The sequence below is a fragment of the Ambystoma mexicanum genome, chromosome 7p (assembly GCF_040938575.1).
Source record: "Ambystoma mexicanum isolate Mex_15411 chromosome 7p, UKY_AmexF1_1, whole genome shotgun sequence".
Lineage (NCBI taxonomy): Eukaryota > Metazoa > Chordata > Amphibia > Caudata > Ambystomatidae > Ambystoma > Ambystoma mexicanum.
This window is the reverse complement of record NC_090939.1, coordinates 367,571,606-367,593,544: the sequence shown is the minus strand read 5'-3', so window position 1 is coordinate 367,593,544 and position 21,939 is coordinate 367,571,606. Positions and strand designations below refer to the sequence as shown.

General features: G+C 43.5%; 1 protein-coding gene across 1 annotated transcript in view; it reads right to left on the bottom strand.

Moving 5' to 3' along the window:
* C7PH21orf91 (chromosome 7p C21orf91 homolog) overlaps nt 1–18,621 on the bottom strand; it is a 194,770-nt gene extending 176,149 nt beyond the window's left edge. The window contains exon 1 of the mRNA XM_069636402.1: nt 18,459–18,621. Within this exon, the coding sequence (XP_069492503.1) occupies nt 18,459–18,460 (2 nt within the window). The 5' untranslated portion in view covers nt 18,461–18,621. The remainder of the gene's footprint in view (nt 1–18,458) is intronic.
* Nucleotides 18,622–21,939: the final 3,318 nt, after the last annotated feature.

The following is a 21,939-nucleotide window of genomic DNA, read 5'->3' as shown; positions in this document are numbered from 1 at the left end:
TAGGTCAAGAGTAGGGTTATTTGGTTCCTATTGTCGAGGAAGGATGCTATCCATTTGAGAGCGTTTCCACAGATTCCTAGGGAATGGAGGCGATCAAGGAGGATTGAGTGGTTAATTGTATCGAAGGCGGCGGATAGGTCAAGAAGGTTTAGTGCGGCGCATGCCGCAGAATCACCAGTGTTTTTAAGGTCATCCCAGATTGAGGTTAGGGTGGTTTTGGTTCAGTGTCGGGCTCTGAAACCTGATTGGGCGGGGTCAAGGAGATTGTTGGCTTTAACAAAGGCATTTAGTTGGAAGTAGGCAGTTCGCAATGAGCTTGGCGCGGAACCTGGTGTTTGAGATGGGGCGGTAGTTCTTGGGCTCGAGGGAAGTTTTTTTTTTTTTTGGAGAGGTGTGACATGCGCTGTTTTGAATGCGTCGGAAAAGATTCCCGAGAAGAGGGAATCGTTTATGATGGTTCTTGCGTGTTCTCCTGCGCAGGTAGAAGCAACCATTTCTTCAAGGGTTGTGGCTGGGCATGGGCCGAGCGAGGAGCCGGATGGTTTGCGGGCAGAGAGAGGTTTGAGAAATTGGTCAGTTGATATTGGAGTGAAGGAGTTGAAAGTTGATAGGCTAGCGGTCGCATGTGGTGGGATGGCAGGAAGGGTGGGTGTGACGTGGTGAATGGATTTGGGTCAGAGGATTTGAAAGTGGGTTGAGGTGGGGTAGGAGTTTCAGTTGTGGTCGGTGAGAATTCAAGGCAGAGGGGTTTAAGGTAGGGCGAGGCGGGGGGGTGAAGGTTGAGATTTGGAGGTGGGTCGAGACAGGAATGGCGATGAGTACTGAGAGATTGTGGGAGACCAGGTATGCTTCCTCTTCAGTATTTTTGTTGCAGGCGGTGTGTGAGAGAGGCTAGGGGGGGGGCGGAGGGGGAAAGGGATGTGGCTACTGTTCTTGCCAGGGCGAGGCGTGCAATTTTTAGGGAGGGGAAGGAATGGGGTCGGAGGGGGACGATGGTGGGAGTTAAGGGCATTGGGAGTTGGGTGGTAGCGGAGATGTGTGTGCTTCGGGGGCTAGGCGGGCCGTTAGTCGGGGGGCGGGTATGAAGACAGTAGGCAGGAGGGTCGAGGGGATTGGATGAGCAGGGTTTTTGGGATGGTTGGCTCGCCATCGTGTCCCTCTGGCTTGGTGTTTGGATAGGGGTTGTGGTTGAGGGCAGGATGATATAGGGGAAGGGCGGTAGGGTGGGCGTGAAGGGAGGCGGGCGCGAGGGGGTCATTTTCTGCAAATCTTGGTCGGTGGGGTGGACTCATGGTTGTGCAAACTTTCTAAATGCAATTATACCACAATGAAGCTATTAGGCACACTTTCTAAGTGCAATAATCCACAGATATGCTTTGGAGGACACTTTCTAAATGTAGGTGTACCACAGATAAGCTATTAGGTGGACTTTCTAAAACCAATTGCACCACAGATATGCAGTTAGGTAGACTTTCTAAGTGCAATATACCACGGATATGCTTTTAAGGACACTTTCTAAATGCAGGTATACCATAGATATGCTGTTTGGGCACACTTTTCTAAATGGTATTATACGACAGAAATGCTATTAGGTGGACTTTCATATGCTGTTAGGCACACTTTCTAAATACAACAATACCACAGCTATGCTGTTAGGCGGACTTTCTAAATGCAACTATACCACAGATATGCTATTAGGCACGCTTTCTAAATGTTACTATACCACAGATATGCTTTTAAGGACACTTTCTAAATGCAGGTATACCACAGATATGCTGTTTAGGCACACTATTCTAAATGTAATATACGACAGATATGCTATTAGGCAGAGATTCTAAAAGCAATTATGCCACAGATATGCTGTTAGGCGGAGATTCTAAAAGCAATTATACCACAGACATGCTGTTAGGCATAGCTATGCTATTGGGCACGCTTTCTAAATGTAACTTACTACAGGTAAGCTGTTTAGGCAGACATTCTAAATACAACTATACCGCTGATATGCTGTTGGGAGGACTTTCTAAGAGCAATTATACCACAGATAAGCTGTTAGGTGGACTTTCTAAATGCAATTATACCACAGTATGAGGATTTTTACAATAGTTTAGCTTCTAGGGTTGAGTGGTATGGTAGTATGGCGTGAAGTAATTGCTTCTGTCCCCGCCCTTGCCACACTTACTTATTGTTGGCTTCTTGCTTCTCCTGCGGATACCTGCAGATATGACCCGGAGCCGTCTTTGTAGGAGCTGTCCTTTGCCTCAGGTCCTTAGCCGCAGGGGCTGCACAGGCAGAGGGCTGCCCTGGGAGAGGCGGTAATGGCCCGTGTAACACAGAACAATTCACCAAATAAGGGCAGGGTGGGCGGGTCGGGAGGTGGGACGTGACCAGACAAAGGGGGCTAGGGGCTCAAATTATTCAACACATTGGGATTGTGGCCAGGCCCATAAGGGTCTATGAGGTGGATGCACTCACCTCCACAGCTTCACGGAAAGAAGCGAAACGAGAGGCAGTGCAGGCCGCTAGGCACACAGCACACGGAATTCATCAATATCATTAAATAATAAAACAGCCTGTATTTGTCTGTCATCCTTTATTCCTCATCTCCAACTGCCCACCGTTCTATCTTCCCCGCTCTTTCCCTCCTGCCCCATTCCATTCTTCCCTCGAGTTCTCCCTCACCCTCAGCCACATTCCACATTCTACTCAGCCACAACACCACCCCCTATGCTTATCATACGAATTCACCCTATTCACCTGTTCAGCAAGTTCACATTTTACATCTGCTAAATAAGACGTGGGGGTTTGCGAATAATTCTTGGAGGACGACCAGATGCCCCACAAACTTCTTCACCATGCTTTATTCGATCAGACCATGAATGGACAGCATGAGACGCATATCCTACTGCCCAACCATCCCACTATGGCAGTAAGATCTGACAACACCCCATCTCTAGGCACATCCACCTCCATCATGCCTCTTGCTCCAGATTTACTCCCAAGCCGTATATACTAGGTGTAACCGGTCTACATAGATTGCGCTCCAGGATGCTCACTAGCTCCTACTACTCTCTCCTAGGAGGAACTAGACAAGCTAGGCTTCCGTACACACACAACCCCCACCCCTAATCCCACAGTCTGCTGCCGTCCACACCAGCCCTACAACAGCAAGCACACAGATTTTCTCAAATGTGCCCTCATCAATGACAGACCCATAGGTGCTCACGCCATTGAAATCCATGACCTAATCCTAGAGTCTCACCTAGACATTCTACCCAGCCCTGAATCATGGCTACACGAGGACTCTGTCACTCTACTCTCACTGGCCATCCCACCCGACTATACCATCCTCAGATTCAATCGCTTAAACACAATAGGAGTTTGAGTAGCTCCTAGCTAAAGGCTCCCTTCTGATTAGACAGTGCACCCTACCCTCTACCCGAGGCTATGAAATATTGCTCTTGAAACTCACCACAGACTCAAAAATCCTTCAAACTGTTCCTCATCTACAAACTACCTTAATGGAACCAGCCGTCCTGACCTTCACATACCCCTGGTCATCACCCCATTCATGAAACCCTCCATCACGTGCATCATCCTGGGAGATCTCAACCTGGGCTATGATGCCGCCACTGGCACCATTACTTCAGCACTTTCCACTGCCCACTGTGATATGAACTTCACCCAACACGTACACCCCCACACACTCTAAAGGTTGCATCCTTGACTGGATCCTCATGACCAATGTCACCATTAACATCTCAGACATCAACCCAGTTCCCTGGTCTGACCAGTCGTTTGTTCGTTCATTCATTCATTCATTCATTCATTCATTCATTCATTCATTCAATCCTCCCCTTGACTAAATCACGCAAACTCCCAGAGGTGTTGCTTAGCCCCATACAAGTCCATAACACTTGCAACTTGAAACAGGAGGACTTCATGCCCTCGCTCTTGGCCTTGCTAAACCCCTCTCACCCTGCTCATAAAACAAGGCATACAATAAGCAAGTGTTGCAGCCGTAATCATCTCCTCCACTCTTAAATGTCAAAGGCCTGTGTTGGAGTGCTAGGCAAGACTTTTCTTCAAATAATTGCGAACCAGAAGTAATCAGGATGATACTTTTATTAAGCTACCTATACCCTGTGTGGCAAAGACAAGTATGTCTTGATTTATTTTTTAAAAGACAGTTATGCAATTCCATTCCTAAAAATGATTTACATAATGCATAATTACAGGATTAGTACTGTAAAACACTGCATTGTCTCCATGCTTTACAGTAAAGTTTAGGTTTATCGAAATCTCAGTGATATTTAGATTTTATTGTGGAAGATGCATCATATTGAGGAGGGAACACTTTTGAAAATCTAAATGATCACACAGCCAAATGCTTTTGATGGCAAACCTAGTTCTGAAACCTTCTGGTTGCATTCAACTGTGCAACTGGTGCTCAACCCACAAGCTGTTCCCATACTTCTTGACATTCTACCTTACCGCTCTGTTTCTTTGTACAAGCTACCCTGAAAGTGAGATGGCCACAAACTAAACTATTACTTCTAGTTTGCCCAATTGTCTGCCTGCTACACCACGAACTCTGCTTAGTCTTATTTTCTTCCTCTTACATAATGAATACACAAAGCTTACTAGATGTTTAAACAAAGTAGTGATCAATAGTTCAGTCCAGTATGTACATTAGCCTGCATAGCACATTTTGCTCTATGATTACAATTGCATCAGATCAGCACCTGTGAGAGAGAGCTGGCCAAACTGTTTTCAGTACCTTTTCATCATATGTATTTATTTGTGTCCATTCATGCAGCTAACCTTTTACATTTTACAGACATTCATACACGGATTGCAAAGTCTACTCGCTCACTTGCATAGTCTAGTAGATTTTATGAAGGGGAAGTACCCACTTACATAGTCTACTAGATCTTATGAAGGGAGAGTACCATTTACAGGGGATGTCAAACTTATTTACCATTTACTTCGTTTGCAGTAAACATCAAGTAAACGTTTAACTGTGCATGGCTAACAGCAGCGTGCCGAACAAAGTGGGTTTGTGGTGACATGCACCATTTTACAGAAAGCGCATTTATACCTTGACATCCGTTGCCATGGGTTGAGTGTATGTCTCTTAGGTCAAGTAGGTAAACTAAGTGGCTAAACCTGAAGGTTTGGCGTATTTTTTTTAAGAATTGGCAAGGCCCGACTCATCTCACCATTTTACTTCAGCGATACACAAAAACGCTGTATTGTTGCTCATTTTATATCATGGGTACAAATAACTTTTGGTGACAAACAAAAAAATATCCTTATAATATTGCTAATCAAATGGTTGGTTTACTAATCAAGAACGATTTAATTAGCAAACTCTACTACTCAATTGTTGAAAACAAATGTAGGGCTTGTTGTCTGGAGGGCTTGCCTTACAATAGTAAGAAGAGGACAGTTTAATGCACAGGATATTATGAACAGTACAGAATGCTCTTCATTGGTGTGTTTGATGGGACATTAGTAAGATGAATTATACACCAACAGAAACGTGTCTGGATTAAGTTTATTTACTATACTAGGGATTGCGTTTACACACATTGTGTATGAGATGTTTGTTATCCTTCTAATGTAAACATATAACTATTGTTTGTAATTTTAATGTATATTTTGTAGATGCCACATCTTTGTACAACCTGTTACGAATCCTGGGTTCTCGTCACTGATTCAGGTGGGGGAGTCACTTCCCATGAGGGCAGGGAGGTAAGGCCACTTCCCAAGATTTCCCCTGGGGGTGGCGCTCAGCGGGAGGATCTCATGGGGAGGAGGGAACCCATTGAGAAGAGTGTTGAACCTGGGAGAATGCAGTATCCCCTTGACCCACCCATCTTCCTTCAAAGCCAGTTCCATTCCCCAATACCCAAGTCCCCATTTGCTTTGGCAAGCCCCTGGGAGATCCTTTCTTGGGAACATACCTGGGTGCTCCCACTCCTTAAGAAGCAGACATTAGACCCTCTTATCCCGACCAACTACCGCCCTATTACCACGGTACCTTTCCTACTTAAAATACTTAACTTAAAGTTGCTTACATCCAGATCCAAAAATATCTTGAACTGCACAAGCTCTTAGGAGCTAGACAATCTGGCTTCCGTCCACTACACGGAACAGAAACTGCTTTAATTGATTTAAAAACCCAAATTGATGAGTTGAGAGATAAAGGGAGGACAGCACTTCTACTCCTACTTGATCTCTCAGCTGCATTTGATCTTGTGGATCACAAGGTCCTCTGCAAACACCTGGACTCTGCAGCTCACTTCTCTCCTGAGGCTATCAGATGGTTAGAATAATTCTTGAGTGAGAGAACCATGAGATTATTCTCCCCATCGGCAGCTGCGGACCCCACCCCCATCTTGTGTGGTGTTCCTCGGGGCTCTTGTGTCTCGCCAACTCTATACAACATTTTCACCAAACCATTGTTTGACGATCTGGACCTTCTGGGTATCACCTACACCAACTATGCAGATGATACACAGATTCTCCTACCACTTTCTGGGGATCATAGTAAGGACATTGAGTTGGTGAATAGGGTTCAATCTTATCATCCAGGCACGGATAGCCACCCATGACCTATATTTGAATGATGATAAAACAGAGTTGATAATCTTGGGCACACATGCAACCATTAATAAACTAGACCAGGAATTCTCCTCATTCAATATCGATGGAAATATCATCAAGGTTTCCAAGGAAGTAAAAACCCTTGGCTTCTACCTTGACTCCACCTTGTCCTTTGACAAACAACTAAAATCTCTGGCCTCTACCACAGCCTACACTTGCAAGTTGGTAAGAGCTGGCAAGCCATTCCTTTCTAATGACACTTGGCCAGAGCGTTAATACTCTCTAGAATTGACTACTGCAAAGCCCTCTATAGCGGCGCTAACAAAATTACTATCCAGAGACTACAAACACTACAAAATAACGCTTTGAGAGCAGCGCTTGGCATGAACAAAAGAGTACATATCTCCTCCATCAGACGCCATCATAAATGGCTCTCCAGTGATAACAAAATACAGCTAAGAATGATTTCACTGACCCACAAAGCCTTAAACAACACTGCCCCTAGCTACCTCATGGATAAACTACATAAAAGAACTTCTACTAGACCAACTAGAGTTGGTAACGCCAACTGCTTGGTAGTAGCAAGATATAAGCTTACTACGACTGGTGGCAACAGTTTTCCAGTGAAGGCTGCTAAACTTTGGAATTCACTACCTCAAAATCTGAGAGCTGCCCAACCCTACCTACACTTTAGAAGGAATGCCATCAAACACATCATTTCCAATGACCCCTAGACACCCATTCATCTACGCAGCATCTGCCCTTTTGGCCCATTCCACCTCCCGGCCACGGCACACTCCCACCACCCTTAACTCCCAGCTGAATAATGTCACACTATCGGTATTGTTACGTGTTATTTATTCTGTTATTTTGTGATTACGTGCACCATGATGTAACCTGTACAAATAAGTATCTTTGTAAGCTTTGCATTATCTAATTGCTGCGCCCCGTTACCTATGGGTTTGGTGCACATTAGAAGTTAATAAACAAACCATTGGAGACAGACAGCCAAGGCCCAAAAGATAGCAGGGTGGTGTAGTGGTGGACTTAGTTTGCCCTGTGGGGCAGCCACCGCTACGCGGATCAGCCCGTGCCACGGAGGTTCTATGATACCGGCTGTGCAGCATGGAGGGACGGTTGGAAAGAGGACGAGGAGTTGGAGTCCGGTGGGGCTCGTAATCCCCGTTACTTAGATAGATGTATAGTTTGATGTTGCTTAACAATAAACCCCTCTTTTGGTTTACCTATCCGACGTGTCCAGATCCACTTCATTACATGTGGCGATGAGGATTACCCGATACGAGCCCCACCTGCTGCTGTTGCTACGCGAGCCATCCATGAGTTCCCCAGCAACGCTTGAACGAAGGTGAAAAAGTTAAAGTGACATTCTCTGCGGCACCGTCAAAATCCCCGACACGGCGCTGCGTCGAGACCTGTGCACCCAAATTGCTGCACCTTCGCTACGCCATTAAGGGGCCACCGTCAAAACCCGCATTTCATTCAGTTACACGTCACGAGACTCGCTCCTCCATAAACGGGTCAGGCAAGTCCTGGAACACATGTCAGCACATAGCAACTATTACCGGGCCAGGTAATTTTACTGTACGTACGCTGCTTAATTACAACAAGGAACTCTGGGAATTGAAGTAGAATGATAATATAGAGAAACAGCAGCAAGAATTTAGATACTGATAGAATCCTATACTATTCACCGTAAACATGCCATAACGGAGAGGTCACACCACTTCAAAAAATATATAAATTTGCAAATTACAATTGAGTATTAATGTTGGCAAATTTTTTCACACAAAGAAGGCAGATTTTTGCATCTCTAATCCGATGTCAGTTGAACCATCATCACTCAAAATACCTATCCAACCTTCCACAAAGACACTTAAGAAGTCAATTGTTCAATTTATAATTATAATTCACGCCAGTCGGGTCTAGGAGTCCTGGATTTCACCAATGTCAGTGACAAATGCGACATGGCATTCAGCAGTGTATCTCCACCTGCATTTTTCCTGCCTGATGTGGGCGAGCCCACCACGCTGTGGGAGAGGTGGATAAACTCCTTTGAGCGCTACGCCAACGTGGTTTGTGGCCAAAATTGTAGCATTGAGAGGAGGAAGTCCTTTTTACTGCATTGCCTAGGTCCTGCAGGACAGGAGAAATTTGAGGACCTACCAGATATCACTGAAACTGAAGAGGTTGATCTCAATGAATATGAAATCAAGAAGACTGGCAAGCATTATGAAAAAAAAACTCAGTAACATTTTAGAACGCTACAGGGTTAGTAAGAGCGCAAAAGAGGGAGAACTCGTAGAACAATACATCACATGTTTGAGAAAGTTAGCAAGGACCTAAAATTTCAATGAACAGCTTGACAAACGTTTGAGGGATCAGTTTATGTAGGAATGCAACAGTGCTAAAGTTAGAGAGAGGTTATGGTCGGAGGACGACCCATCATTAGACACCAGTCTGTGTGTTGCGAAGGAGGTGGAGCACACAGAGAAGTGTGTCAAAATGTTAGAAAGCAGGGTTAAGACATTGGATATAAGAACAGAGGAGGTTAAGGCAAATATTTAATCATCAAGTACTCCCAACATAAATGACAAAGTTGCTATAATCAGTAGTGCATCTGTTAAAAGAAGAACTTCAGAGAGAGCACGCAGATCGTCCTGGAGAGATGACAGGAGGGGTAGACCGTCAAATCGTGGATGAAGAATGAATAGCCCCAGTAGAAATAGCCCAGGCAGATGTTTTAGATGTGATAGTGTCAATCATTGGGCAAATGATCCAAATTGCCCTGCTTTAAAAATTATTTGCTGCAAGTCTAAAGGAAAAGGGCATTTCTCGAAGTGTTGCAAGACCAAGGGTGCATCCACTAATTGAATTGGAAGAGATCCCAGTGACAAAGAGAACCTAAAGGTTATCTTTAATGGCATCCCCTGCTGTCTGTCATTAGATATGGATGCATTAAAATCGCATAAAACATAGTCCCTATGATTACTTTCTCTGGATCTAGGCACTCTTCCAATGCTCTCTTTCTGTGCCAAATCTAAAACCTTGATTAAAAGGACCATCAACATTTCACATTATCTTTTCAGAAAAAAGGTTCAGTCAAACCCTTGGTAACATCAAAAAGAAAGGTGCAATTTTGGAATCAATAGTTGGGGTCATTGTTGTTTTGTCAGGTAGGGACGCTCATGGCACTACATCCTTTTGTTTGTTGCAGTAGAGTTCAATTTGCTCCAAAAGAAGGTCTCAGTATACAGATAGGAACTGCGCTCCAGGCCCCAGAGGAAGGGGCGAAACAGAAAGAGGATGGGTTGAACATGATGACCCTTAACCCATTAAAGTCCTTTCCCATGGTTCCCCATTAAATCCTGAGCTTTATCTAGAAAAGGAGCTTCATCCATATCAATATGACATCCCTTGGTAACAAAGCAGAAGGGCCAAATAAAGGATGCTCGGGTAACAGGAAGAGCTAAATCTATTTTCATTATCTTGACTCGCCCCCTCTAGTCAAAGCCTGAATAGTGTTTGAATACCACGCCAGACAGTGCCAGAACCATTTGTGCCACAGAGTTCCATAACTGGCCACGAAACACACTACACCCATCAATGTTGTTTGAGGGGTTTCCTTTCAGATGTTCGCATGGACAGGTCCCGTCACCCAAAGGTGCCTGCTCTCTCACCCTGGCACTTGGTTGGAAGAAGTTAAAGAATGCACTACAGACCTTACAATTTCTGTAGATTATTCCTGCCTTAGCAGTTGACACAACTCTGCCCACAGAGGCATCAACTAACTCAATAAATTCACCTTAACGTGCAAAACCCACGATACTCAGATGCAAGTCTTGTGAGGGGATAGAAGAGAGCTACCCATTCCGTGGCAATAACTGCATAGCAAAAACAATGCCCCACTACATAAAGAACATATCATGTGTGACTTTACTCCAATACTAAATCAGTGCAAGCACTGTGTTCACCGAATGAAAGGAAAAACAAGAATGTTGAGAAATCGTGAATGCAAGTGTGATTCACACACAGCTGTCAAACACTGCACATGAAAACTAAAAGGAAGAGCGAGCCGCAGAGGCTAGTAGTAGCACCACATTTCCTTGCTGACACGCAATGAAGAGCAGGCAACATACACCATACAATCCTAATCTGCAGACTTCCTAAAAGTAATGCTCGATTACTTACCAGACACATTGCTCATAGACCTACTGTTTCTCCCCAAAGAATGTACACGAGGGTGAACTGTCTTCCACCAGATCCTCTAAATTAACATCCCTTTAAATACCTCCACGACTCCAATGCCCCTTGCATAAAAGGGATGCCGATTTAGTTTACTGTTACACTTTTGTAGCCAGAGTGTCTATCAGGACAGAGAACCAAACACCAAATAAAAACAGTAGATTAAAGCAACACCTCCATAAAATGACGAAAATTATAAAAATCAAAAACCAGCATAACAACTGGCTATTTACAAATATACAACCAGAAAAACAACACACATCACATTGTAATAACCCAGGGGAGAGGTGGACAAAGTATACAACTTCCATGCAACCCCTCTCGGAATCAAACGAGTGACCAGAAGGATCCTAATTAAGCATTCAAAATCAAAAAAGAGTTACTGATTTCACACAGGAGATAAAACACTGTTGCATTGATATGGTCTTAAAGACCTTCCCTGCAGGGCGTGGGAATAATTCTTAGAAGTTAGTATCCTGGGCAGATGAATAATAAAAATGGAGTCTTATCCTCTGCTTGACAGAAGTGAACGTGTCGTACAATTCCACCTTTTCATATTGCTTGCCAGTGTAACGTTATCTGCCCTGGCTAGGGCAGAAAGGTTGTTTCTGCTGAGGATTAGGCAGATCCTTTAATTGTTGCCTAGAACTGCCCTCCAAAACGCCAGCTCAGCCTAAAAGTGCTAGATGTGTGAGGTCTCCCTCATGTTACAATTCGGACTGCTCAAATCAAATCGTTTTAAGTTTGGCTAATTATGATCTGTAAGAGTCCACAAATCAAAGACTATATCTGCTATGCCCACCATGCCCAGAGAAGATGAACAGTTTCCTATAGAACGAAATAACGTATTGAGATAAATACTCCTGCCAAGCAATGGCCACCAAATCATCGTTTAGCGATGTTGCTCTTTGAACTGCATATCTGGTTGAGTAGTTGATCACTCTAGACCAGAGGTCGCCAAACAGTCGATCGCGGGCGACTAGTAGCTCGTCTGAGCCTCTTCAGTCGCCCGTGCTGGAAATACTGAAAAATAAAGACTAAGTTAATTTATTCAATGCTTTGTTTTGCGGCTACTTTCCTTGGTCGGGATCCGAACCCTGGTCGTCCCAATTGCAGGCAGGGAGCTTGGCTGCTGTGCCGCATGGAACTGCTTGTAAATTCCATGGCAGATGTCAATATCACTTTCTGCTCCTGCAAGCCGCCTGTAGTACCAGAGGTGGCCTTGTGCGCACCCTCTTCTCCCCCCCCCCCCCCACACTGTCTTGCTTAAGCAAGCTGCTCTTGTTTGCCAGAGATGTCAGAGGGGCTGGGTCAGGATCATTGTGACCATGCAATGAAAATATCACAGTAGCACTGCCGCTCGCCTGGAAATGTGCAATTTCTTTCATGTGGCTTCTTTCCAAAACCCACTTTTAGTAAATTAGTGATCCATAAACACGCTGTTCAGTAGAAGCCTACCAGGGTAGCTCAGCAGGTTGACAGACCAATGCGGAGATGTTATATATTCAAAACTAAATGCTGTATCATATCATAAGTGTTTCAAGGCGCAATGAGGCAGGGGAAGGGGAACAGAGAGAAGACAGACAATGATCCTACTAGGCCAGGTGTCATTCAGATCACGCAAGTGCATGGGAAGGGGGAAGGAGGAAAGTGCGGGGGCGAGGGGAAGGGGACAGTGCAGTACATGGGATAATAAATAAATAATAAGTAGCGTCCGGCCAGCTGGTTGCAAGGGTAGTGCAGACATCAGGTGTCAAGTGCTAGTGGTGGAACTGTAGGGGTAAAGAACAGTCCCTAAGGGCGGGGGTTGCCAGGAAGGCAGTGCATGTGTGCGACTTGGGTGGGGGGCCTGGGCTTGAGAACAGGCGGGGTTTTCAGGTGACCAGTGCAGTTTCAGTATCGGCCAGGAAGTCAGCAGGGGAGAGGAGGAGAAAAGGCAGAAGCAAAGAGAAAGGTTTTGAGGTGCTTCCGGAACTGGAGATGATTCGCCTCAAGTTTCAGGGAGGCTGTTCTTGAGGGAGGCCCCAGCCGAGGAAAGAGATTTACCACCAACTCATTGCTTGGAGAAACGACTTGACTCCAAGAGTTGGAGGCGGATGAGCGAAGAGCTCTAGAAGGAAGATATTTTGGAAGAGAGAGCTGAAGGTATTGAAGCCCCAGGCCCCAAAAGGCCTTGTGGACAATACAGAGCGTTTTGAACTTAATCCTCACAGCCGATGGGAGCCAGTGCAGAGATTTCAGTCCTGGAGATATACGATCCAAGGGCTTGAGGCCAAGGACAAGTCTTGCAGTCCTGTTCTGGATAAGTTGCAGAGGGCGGAGAGTACAGGCAGGCAGATTTAGAAAAAGGCTGTTGCAATAGTCCAGCCTTGAGAGAACCAGAGCTCTGGAGACAGTGAGCTTCTGGGGGAAGGAGAGGAAAGGAACAATACCTCTGAGGAGGTGCAGCTGGTAGTGTGACTTCTTAGAGATGTGAGGAGAGAAGGAGAGTGTGGAGTCGAAGATGACCGTGAGGTTTTTAGCCTCACAGTTGGGAGCAGGAGGAGGGCCAAGGGAGGCCGGCCAGAGAGTGACAGGAAAGGAGGGAGCAGGTGTTCCAATGAGGAAAACCTCGGTCTTACTGGCATTAAGGCAGATATCATGGGCGGCACACCACTCCTGGGTGGCGGACAGGCAGTCAGAGATGAGGGAGGGAGAAGAGGTGGCTGAGGGTAGCCTGAAAATGAGCTGAGTGTCATCCGCATAGCACTGAAAGCATAGAAAAGTGCTATAAAATGTGTTTGGCCAGGGTATGGGTTGGGCTGGTTGCTTGCTTATATTCAGGATGGAGGAGGGGATATTTATGCCCCTGTAGTGAAAATCAAAAGTTGGCACCCATGAACCCACAGTTTAATTTCCTAAAAAAACTGGTGTCAGCACAACAGAAGCATTTGTGATTAACCAGTTTGACAAGCATATCTTTATGAATATAACCTGTGCTAAAACACAGAGGGGCACACAAATAACAGTATGTGTGGCGTCTGACAAAAAAAACATTTCAATGAAAACTAGTGAGCGCAAGAAGCATTTTTCAATTTGGAAATAAACTTTTTATTTTTTATTTATGGAAGTGTGAAATGCACAATTGGAAAACAAAAGTGCGCCTAGCATGTAGAAAGCCTGCATAAAGCACAAAGGAATGGCACAAAAATTATAGGATATTTGTGTGGTAGTCCAACAAATATCTGTCTTTTTGAGACAGCTACTAATAAATAATAATGCAACAAAAAGTTTTTTGAAGTTCGTAATATAATCGTGAAGGCATGTTATTCCATCTGTTTATAGAGAGGAAATAATTGGGCCAAAAAAATATTGGTAAAAATTCAGATGTTTATAAATATCCCCACCCCGATATCGCCCGCTCTCCACTGTTGACCTCCACTACAAGTAGCTCTAGCTAACGTAAAAGGTAGGAGACCCCTGGTATAGACTGATGAAAAGAGTGACAACCATCAGCTTACAGAGCGGCATTCGGGAACTCTGAGTGGCGAAGGAGCCGTTTCCAGAACACTCATTCACCGATTCCAACGCTAGAAGTGTTTTTATGAATCCTCCATACCTCAGCTCAGCAGGATAGCTAGCTACCAAATTCTGCCCAAAAAGAAACGTTTCTACTTCAGTGCCCAAGTTATTTTCAGAGTACTCTTACAGGTGGTCCTCAAATGCCTGAAACTAAATGCCCTTTCTATCCAACCGTGACAGAAAAGAATAGTCCACTTTCGCCTGGACTGTTCAAAATACCTACAGTGATGGAAAAGGTGGATATTTCTGGTTTTTAAATATCAAGCCCGATCCTCTAGTGATGCATTAGTTATTTGTAAAGCAACGTGTTATGAAGAAGTTGTTTTTTCAGTGTCGAGTTTCTTTGTGTCTGACCTGGCGATTGAGGTCTAAAATACCAAATGAATGACCCAGCATAAACCAGCCAACAGGCATTCTTATTTGTAATTGTTTAGTTATCAATCCTAATTGGTATCTTATCTGATGTAATGAAATATATTATTGGTCGTGTGCTTTGTATGAATTTTAGCTCGTTTTTTTACAAGGTCGAATGTATATTATTACGGTTATGTGATATTTGCACTTGCATTTGTTTGGGCTAGTTCACGAAATAAAGCATTGATTATGCTTTCTCTCAAGCTAGGATTGCTCTCGACGCTTCACCCACTTTTCAGAGCTAAATCAATGAGGTTTCCAAGATGGATTCAGTGACAAGCACACAATCTACTTACTCAAAATCGGTTCACCTTCAAGTTTGAAGCTTGACTTTAGCATCTTACTATGGTTTATTGCTCCGATTCCTGTCAAATCTGATTTGTTATCTACTGTACGTTTGTTTGTGATCAAAAGAGCAGGGTGTGTGAATATGTATATATATATATATATAAAAATAAATGTTCTCAAATCTCTATGAGTTGACAGATATCCCAGCCCAGAACTCTCATAGATCACACCTATCTTGCCTCAACTTGCTCATTAGCTTACTCGACAAAGGTAGGTCTTAAGACTCTGCTTTAGATGATTGAACTGTCTGATCATTCATGCCAGAAGAAGTACAAGTGCCCCGCTCCTGCATATGGCCAAACATGTCACCCACCATTGAGGATATAAGGCCCAGGCTTCTCTTCGCAGTGGTCCTATCGCAGGGCAAACCGCTTTAATCACCATGTACACCAGAATCTAGCCAAAGAGCAGGATTATCAATGAAGTCTGTTATACAGCGATGTCTTAGTGAAGGGCTACAACCTTGTCGGATAGGGGGCTACTGGAATGAAAAGGGTGTTGCGTTGTTTTACTTAATATGTCATCAGTGGGTCTAAGAATATGGTCCTTAGCGCATAAGGAGACTTGTCACTGCATGCTCACCCACTACAGGTAACATTCCACTGGTTATTTCAGAGGTCATCGCTAAAAGGTGGAAGGCAGGCTCACAATAGAGTCCATAATTGTGTGTGCGCAGTGGGTATCTAAGTATATAAGTGAAAAATAATGAAAAAAATAATACTTGCATTCTTAGTAGATGAATGCAGCAACGGCATCATCAACTTGCACCATGCACACAGGAGGACAAAGTCTCCTCACAACCTGCACGATCAATTAACAGAAATGATTCTCTCGTCAACACCAGCATAAGTGGTGATCATCCCACAGCACACAATAGGGATGCTCTATATTTTGCGGCATGCTGTGGATGCCAACCTGAAACTCTGCTGCAGGACACTACAGGTCCCTCCTGCCGCCACTGAGAGCGATCACTTTGCCAGCAAGCCACACTGCAATGAGTGCACATTGGACATTACCTGCATGATCACCCTTGTGAGTGCCTCCGCTATGGACAAGACACCATAAAAGGGAAGTACTTATGGACCATCCTCTTGGTAAATACCCAACATAACGAATTCTCTTCCTGGGTAGGTGAGGCAGGTGCAAGTAATGGAGACTCGGCGGAAGAGTGGAACTAGGAGTAATGAAGATTACTGGTATGTTATGGTGAGATCTCCATGCTCCTCTTCCTCATTCCATACACATGAAATGTACCAAAGAGCATCAGGATTCGTCCCACACACAAAATAATAAATAGTGCTGTATGCCCAGTGATTCATTTTAATCCAAAATGCACATGCAATCAGTGAATGGCAGGTTGTAGTAAAGTGTGTCCAAACCTATGATCAGCTTAACCTGCAAGATGCAACAGATAATGATTCACGAAAGTCAAAAGGTAGTCCAGGTGGCTGCCCGGCAAATTCCGAATCGTAGTCTCCCTATCTTTTACCCAGTTAACACCCAGGAACCCGGCCCTTTTTTGCTCTCTTGGCAGCAGGCCTCCAACTCAGAGCTTCCACTTTTCAGTCCTCTTGTGAATGGTTGCAAAGAGGCTGACTTAAATGCATAGGGTATCCTTCTTTGACAGGCACCAAGCCAGGAGCTCACCCTTGTCCTTCGATGCACAGAATGCTCAGGCTGTACCCACGGCAACAGAGACCTAAAGCCCTGCACAAGATCACGTTTACGTGTAAGGGACGGGACGAGCAACACGGGTGTGGAGGTAATGCCTTCACTGTATCACAAAATATCAAGAACGTATATCACAATCCGGGAACAGCAAGAGAAGAGGACGAGTTTTGGAATCAAGAGACTTCTAAAACAGTAGGACATGAGAATTTTATGAAACAACATCGGATTAGTATGATGTATATGGGTCGGGAAGATAGCTCAGCGGCAACGCGTTTGTTTTAGAAACTGGTCCCTGATATTAAGCGCGTAATAAAATAAATTGTATGGGACGTTAGGTAGGTATATACATCATGCTCTTCATAGCACTTTTAGATATTACTGAAATAAAAAACAAAATATTTGGGAATGCTAAATGTGTGTGAAAATTATATTTAATGCATATTTGAAAAAGAACGCGTTTGACTGTAATTTGGTTTTGATTGAGTAAGGAGTTGTATCAGTAACAAAAATAGAGATACTGAAGATGCCTTTTATCACGTGAATTCAGTTGAATTTTGCCTCAAAGCTCACGTGGGCCTGTTGCCCGTGAAGAAGGTCCATGAAACTTGGGAATATTGTCTGTAAACAAGTGGGACAGTACATGTCATATGAGATCTTTGGACATGTTCGTGTGGAATATTTTTGTTACAGACAATACCTTAAAACTCGAAAATACATTCCAAGAGTGGCATGTGGGCTTTCAAAAGATATGATCAAATTGTTTCTGTAGGAGCAAATCCTGTGTAAATGTCCGCGTTAAATACCTCAGAACGGTTAAGATTTCCATAAAAAAAGCAATCAGTATAAAAACAAATTAAGAGATATTTGTAATCATGGCCATTATTTCAATGAATTCATAATAGTTCCTAGAGTGGAAACTATTTCTGCAAATTAACACGTTCTTCTCCCCATTCACAGAAATCAACATATGCATCACAATAAAGAGCGGACAATGGTTTTAGTCAGTCTAAATTAAGGAATTCAAACAATCATGGACGTTGTATCTACAATTTTGATATTCAGAACTGTAAATGCATATTTTCCCATGTACAATTATGCCGTTCTTTAAGTTACATTGATTTTGGTCTGAGATAAAGAGGGGCTACAAAACGAGCCCTCGTCCCCATGAGGAAATGGCAACAGATTCAGAGACTGCAAGAGTTAGAAAAGCGACAACGGCGATCTTTCGACCAGAGAGCGTAAATACAACAAATACGCAGACCTCATTTTAAAGGGAAAACAAAAGACTATAAAAGGAGCGCAGCCTGTGCAGTGCATTGAAGGCAACGGAGATCTCAGCTGCGGGCAGATACAGAGCTCTCAGTCGAGGGAAAACAACAACAGATCAGAGAGGGAAGCAGAGACCGATGCGGAGACCTCAACCCAACAGATCAACTACATCAGAAAGATCGAGCTGCGCGAAATAGGGATATCAGGGGCAGCATTCATTGAGGGGTCGTCCAATGGATCAGGGAGATTTGGCAAACACACAGTGGAAAGACACATAGAATAAATCGCAGAAAGCTGGTGTGCAAAGAGAAACCAAGACCTACATGTGTCGGTGTGCAGCTGCTGCCGTCTCTGGTCCTGTGTTGCTCTTTTGTTACATCCCCTGCCTTGAGGTACAACGTCCAGCAACCGCTGCTGCCGCTTCCTCAGAACCCTCACTATTGTTCCTACTCGCCAGGCTCTCACTCACTGCCAGCATGGACATCCCCTGCCATGAACACTGCCGAAGGACTGCTGCCGAAGAAAACCATAGAGCCAAGTCCTTCTTCTATGGCGAGAATCGAACGAAGAATTTTCATAAACAAACGAGAGCAGTGAAAGCCGTCGTATTTTTCTATTAATCTTCAGATTGGTGTCTTTGTGCTACTATAGTAGACACTCCGCTATGTTAATTAAACATACTCCATATTGCTTGAATATTATGCAATTTGTTCCTGAATCAGTTGTCTGAATTAAACTTTACTACTGATAAATATTTTGAACTCATAGGAGATGCAACCATTCTAGCATGTCTGCCAGTCAGATACTTGGAGTACACCCCGCAGAGAAACGGATTACTGTATCGCGTGTCGTTCATCCATTATCACAGCATTAACTAAGCATCAACCATTTGGAAACGAAGTGGCCATCTTTAAGTGTGCACGTGTAGAGCTTAAATAACAAAAATAGTACATTCCATGGCTGCACCACTACCCCCTCAGCTGGACTTGCTGCGTGCAGCAGTGGTGGAAAATGGAAAACATTTAAAGGGGGATCCCACAAGAGCCGGGGTTGGGGCTGAGTTTGGAGGAGGGGCAGAGTTACGAGGGGATGGAACTGGCAGTTGAACTCTGCTCAAAGGAAATGTTCAAAATAATATTTTAAACATAGCGTAATTTCTTTCGTGCTGTTTCTTTCCAAATTCTACACTGTATGTCAATTCCACTTTAAATAACTTCCATGGAAGTGGTGCACCCATAATACAGTTGGTAGTGCAGTGATTTTTAGTACATTAAGGGATCCATAGTAAAGTCTACCAGGTTAGCTGAGCAGATTGAGAGACCGTTGATGAGATGGTAGTATTAAAAACGGTTTAATTGTATTTCCTTTTACAATTCCCTATGAAAAACCAGTGCTATAAAATGTTTTTGGCCAGGGCATAGGTTGGGCTGGTCGCTTATATTCAGGGCGCAGGTAGGGGTATTTCTGCCCCTGTAGTGAAAATCAAAAGTTGCCACCCATTAACCCACAGTTTAATTGCCTAATAACTGCGGTCAGCACAACAGAAGCGTTTACTTGTGATTAAGCAGTTTCACAAACATATAACAACTTTATAAATATAACCTGTGATAAAACACATAGGAAAGGGCACACAACGGACAGGGTATTTATGTGGTAGTCCGACAAAAAAAGAAACACATTTCAAATAAAACTAGTGAATGCAAGTTTAAGCAGCATTTTTGAGTTTGGAAATTACTTTTGTTCTATGAAAGTGTAAGATGCACATTTGGGAAACAATAGTGTGCCCAGCATGTAGAAAGCCTGTATTTTGTATTTTATTATTTATTTGTTATTTACATATCGCCTTACGACAAGGCACTGTACAGAACCAATTTACAGTACAATTGAAGTGAAAAGGGTAGTACAATAAAAAATATAACTTACAATAAGACTTAAAATACATTAAGATTGAAGCAAGAACATTTTTAGGGCAGCACGGAAGATACAATAGGAGTGAATAGACCGCAGAGAGAGAAGGGAAGCATTCTCGTAGAGAGGAGTCAATAAAGATAAAGAACAGAAGCGAGAAGAAACACATCGAGGGTGAGGTACAGTTAAAAGAAATTGGTTTTGAGAGCGAAGAGTACAAGAAGGAACATAAAAGGAAACAAGAGAGGCAAGATAAATAGGAGCAAGTCCATGAAGGGATCTGAATACTATGCAGAGAAAGTTGAATTTAATTTGAGAGTAGAGGGGTAGCCATCGAAAAGAGGCCAAAGAGGCAGAGATGGAGTCGCAAATAGGTAAGGAATACAGAAGACGGATAGAGGAATTAAAAACAGATTTGAGAGGAGCTAGAGTAGAGACAGGAAGACCAAAGAGGAGTACAGAACAATAGAATAATTCGAGAACATATTAAACAAGAGATTAGAAGCTTAGTGGCACTGAACGTGATCAGAGGTCTAACTTTCTGAATATTGAAAAGATGAAAACGACAGGAATGGGATGTGATCGAAATGTGATGAGCGAAAGAAAGATTAGTATCAAGATGAAGGCCAGGGTTGTGGGCGGTAAGAGAAAAAGGCAGACGAGAAGGGGAAAACAGGAGAAAGGGAGGAGAAACTGGCAGAGGAATAGTGTTAGCAGGAAACAAGAGGACTTCAGTCTTAGATGGATTAAGGACAAGAAAGTGGTCTGACATCCAGATTTTGATAACAGAGAGACAGGCAGAGATGTTAATTTGCATAGTCGGTGTAAAAGAAGAAAATTATAGAAATATTTGGGTGTCATCAGCATAAAAATGATGAGACAACCCAAAAGAAGAGATAATATTAGCCAAAGAGAGAGGTATAAAGAGAGAAAAGAAATGGGTCAAGAACAGACCTTTGTGGAACACTGTGCGAAAGTGGAAGGGGATCAGAGCAAACATCAGCCCAGCATACAGAGTAAGTGTGATTAGATAGATAAGATTGAAACCATATGATTACAGAACCAGAAAACTTGAAGGAGGAAAAAGTAGTGTGTGATCCACTGTATCAAAAGCAGCAGATAAGTCTAAGAGTATAAGAATAGAAGAGTGTTTAGCATAACGGGCAGAAAGAAGAGAGTCACAGACGGAAAGTAGAGCAGTTTCAGTGGAATGAAGATGTCAAAAACAGGACTGGAAGCTAGGTAAAATAGAGGTAAGAGTGACAACAGAAGAAACCTGGGAGTAAACAAGAAGTTCCAAGAATTTAGAAAGGTAAGAGAAATAGGACGAAAGTTAGAAGGAATGGCAGGATCTAAGGTGGTGTTTTTCAGGACAGGAAGAATAATACCATGTTTGAATAGAAATGGGACGACTGGTAATGTAAGAATTGAGAGACGGATAGATTTTAGAAATTGAGTAGAAGGAACAGGGTCTTTGGGAGGAGCAGTAGGATGAGCCCAGGAAATGAGTAAAGAAGTATCAGAATTAGAGATCGTCAGGAAAGAAGAAAGAACTTCAGTAGAAAGGGAAGGGGAAACAGGGCGTGAAGAAGGCAGAGAAATAAAAGAAATGGCAGCACGAAGAGAATTCACTTTAGAAGTGAAAAAATCAGCAAAGTCAGATGCAGTAAGTGTGGAGAGAAGGAAGTGATGGGAAACAATAGACGAGAAAGGGATTGGAAAAGACGTCGGGATAACATGAATGAGAGTACAAGAGACCAGAGCAATAGAGACGCTTAGAAAAAGGAAGTGCATCATCATGTAGAGTGTGACTCAAAAACAATAGACTTCTCGTCTTCACTCTCACCTGAGGATGATATGGAGTCTTTGAATTCCGATGGTTCAGCCGTAGAGTCC